At 34.7% G+C, this 3,350-nt stretch overlaps 1 protein-coding gene across 1 annotated transcript in view; it reads left to right on the top strand.

The window, feature by feature from the left end:
• The window catches only part of LOC107613941 (prefoldin subunit 1), a 4,321-nt gene continuing 2,184 nt past the window's right edge, over positions 1,214 to 3,350 (top strand). The window contains exons 1-3 of the mRNA XM_016316138.2: positions 1,214 to 1,453; positions 2,458 to 2,517; positions 2,618 to 2,671. Coding sequence (XP_016171624.1) covers positions 2,494 to 2,517; positions 2,618 to 2,671 — 78 coding nt within the window. The 5' untranslated portion in view covers positions 1,214 to 1,453; positions 2,458 to 2,493. The remainder of the gene's footprint in view (positions 1,454 to 2,457; positions 2,518 to 2,617; positions 2,672 to 3,350) is intronic.

The raw sequence follows: 3,350 nt of genomic DNA, 5'->3' as shown, positions 1-3,350 counted from the left end.
TTTTTTATAAATAGTTCTTTTAAATAAAAAATATATAAAATTAAAAAAAAAAGAAAAGACAGGGGGGAGGGGAGACACAAGGGGGAAAGGGGAAAGGACGCGGGAGAGGGGGGAGGAAAAAGGGAAGGGGAAGGGGGAGGGGGACGGCGGCGCCGGCGAAGCTTGGAGCTGTCGTCGCCGTCGTCGTCGCGAGCCAGGGAGAGAGCCTCGGCTTCTGCACCGCTGTTCCTCACCGCCGCGTTCTCGCCACTGCTTCTCGCCGCCTCGCCGCTGCTCCTCGTCACTTCGCCGCTTTTGCTTCTTGCTTCGATCTCTGTTTTTGCTTCGTCTTCTGCTTCGTCTTCTACTTCTTCTAGGTCTGCTTGAGTGCTTCTGCTTTTGCATCTTCTGCTTCGTCTTCTACTTTCTGCTTCTGCATCTTCTGCTTGAGTGCTTCTGCTTCTGCATCGTTTGCTTCTGCATCTTCTGCTTCGTCTTCTACTTTCTGCTTCTATTTGAGTGCTTCTGCTTCTTCATCTTCTGGGTCTGCTTCTGCTTCTACTTCTAATCTGATTTTAATTTGTTACTTTCTGATTTTATCATTGTTGTATGTTGATTTTTTGAATCTAAATTTAATTTGTTGAATCTGATTTTGATTTGTTGAATCTGGATTTGAATAATAGATTTGTTCATTATAATCCCTAATTTCCTAATTTTTATTGTTGATTTTGTTCTTGTTTTGATTTCTGAATTACTGTTGCTTTTTTTGTTTTTGGATTTATTGTTGATTTGTTTTTGGATTTCTTGAATTTCTGATTTTGAGTTGTGTGTTCCTTTTTTTGTTGAATTTGTATTTTTAATTTGTTAATGGAAGAAGAATTTGTTCTTCTGGAAAAAGAAGAACAAGAAGAATGAAATGATGAAAAAATGGTATTTTTGTCATTTAAAAAAAATTATTAGAAAGGACAATTTTAAAATGAAATGCAACATTAAGGACGATTCTAAATAAAAAATTACATCGGGGACGGTTTCGATTCTGACCCTCAACGTTAGGGACCAAAACAATATTTAGCCCTAATTTAAAAGTGATTAACTTCTTATTTTATTATTTTAGGATAAAATATATTTTTTATCTTTAAAATTTATTAAAAATTTTAAAAATATTCCTAAGTTTAATTTTATCTCAAAAATTTTCAATTTTTTAAAAATAAAAGTTTTAAACCCATCTCAACCTCTCTTTCACAATCCCTTTTCTCTCCCTCTCAAACTTTTACATTACTGCAGCTGGACCATCAGAAGGAATCGCCGCGGTGAGCGTCCTGCATCCGCCTTCTAGACCATCAAGAAGGCCATCGACGTCACTCTCGTCAACGACACTCCCTCTTCTTCCTCCATCCTACCTACTCTCTCTCTCTCTCTCTCTCTCTCTCTCTCTCTCTCTCTCTCTGCAGACGTGCACCCCTCGTCATTTCAGGTATTCCTTTCTTCATTTCTGTTTTCCCGTTTCTAGGTTTTACTGTTTCCTCTTTATATTCTCTATTATTTTCTGTTGTTAGGGTGTTCCTGTTGACACGATTCTAATTAATGGGTTGGTTAAGGTTAGGGATCTTTGAACTTGGTTTTCGCTTGATTCCTGTTGTTCTTGTCGGGGTTCTTTATAAGTGTTTGTTGCAGATTGTGGAAGATTTTGCCTTGAATCGATTATGCTTTTATTTATTGTTTCAAGGTTTAGGGTTTTAGTTCTGTGGCTTATAAGAATGTATGGAACAGTTTTTTTTTCTGTTGGAGGTTCTCTGTTTTTTTAACAACAAAGCCTTCTTCTTCTAACAAGGTGTGATTGCTTAAATGGATTAAACTATGTGATAATGCCTCATAATAAATCAATTTTTTTAATTAAGAACACTGGTAGTGTTTGATCCATGCATCTGTCCCTAATATCTCTCTGAGGAATCCCTTTTGGCCAGAACCGAGATTAAGGCCTTAACTTTTTAGTTTTTGAAATGTCGAATGAATAATAATCTACGTGGCCTTTTTATGGTCAAAAGTGTCCTTATCTCTCATTATATGTTGATTAGCTTTTGTTGGATAAGAGCTAAGCAGTCCCAATAGGTCCATATAAAATTGGATTTGAGAATGAAATTGTTGAAATTTATAGTGAATGACAAATGCTCATGCTTTTGGATGTTTGTTGCAATTTGTTTTCTTTCATAAACTCAGCTAACAAACATTTATAATTTGTTACGTGTACCAAGAATTTGTACTTTGTGCTGTGTAAGTTTGTGTTAAAATCAAATCAGATGAACACTGTGCTTATTTGATACTATCAATGTAGGAACACCATGAGAATGTGATATATTTGCCATATAAAAGAAGAATTCATGCTTTGACTAGAGTTTAAATAAGTGTTTATAATTGAAGAAATGTGCATAGGGTATGGATCTAATATGTAATTGATTATGTTTCTCTGTGCTGAAAAAGGGAGAATAAAGGATTATCTTTTCAAGACTGATAGAGATGGCAGATGAAGCCAACAGAACTGTGAGTAAAATTAAATACACTTGAAATTTCATATATGACACTTTTTTTCTTTGATGTAACATGTTTCCAATTTTAACATTTTTTTAATCCATAAATGCAGGCATTCCTTGAAATTCAAGGTCGCATGATTGAGAGTACTGGAAAAATGAAACAGGTTTGTTGAAATCTGCATTCTTTTTTTCAAATTATTATTATCATCATTGGTTATTATTATTTTGAATTGGAGTTCTGTTATTATGATGATGAATAATTTGAATTTAATTGAGCCTATCAAGATCTGCATAACTGAATTTTGTATCCCGTTTTCTTGAAATATAAATTGCGGCACGTGATTGAAACCTAATCACTAGTTAGGATAACATTAAGGAATTTCTTTAGTAAGACATTGATAAAGGCAATGTGTTCATGATAGTAATGGAATCAGATCCTAGTAGTTTTGAAAAAATAATTGTTGGGCTTTTTTTAAGTAGGGATGGCAATGTGTATCTATGAGGGCAGGTACCCTCCCCCACCCTTCGTCCCCGTTTAGGAAAATGGCCCCATCCCGTCTCATCCCCGTCACGGGTCCCAATTTAGTTCTCCCTGGAGGGGAGTCTATGGATATTAATCTTTGAAAAATTAAAAAGAATTAACATAGCCATAATATGATCCAATACAATTCAACCAAATTTATCATATTAAAACATAATCTAAACCCAAATTTAACATATCCATACACTCATACACAAAATCTCCAATATACACACTAAAGGAAAATGAAATAGAAATAGTTTCCAAAAAAATAATATAACATAACTTTTATATATAAGTGAGGGTGTTCTAGTAATTTCACC

This window comes from Arachis ipaensis, chromosome B08 (genome assembly GCF_000816755.2).
Source record: "Arachis ipaensis cultivar K30076 chromosome B08, Araip1.1, whole genome shotgun sequence".
Lineage (NCBI taxonomy): Eukaryota > Viridiplantae > Streptophyta > Magnoliopsida > Fabales > Fabaceae > Arachis > Arachis ipaensis.
This window is presented reverse-complemented; position numbering and strand designations above follow the sequence as displayed.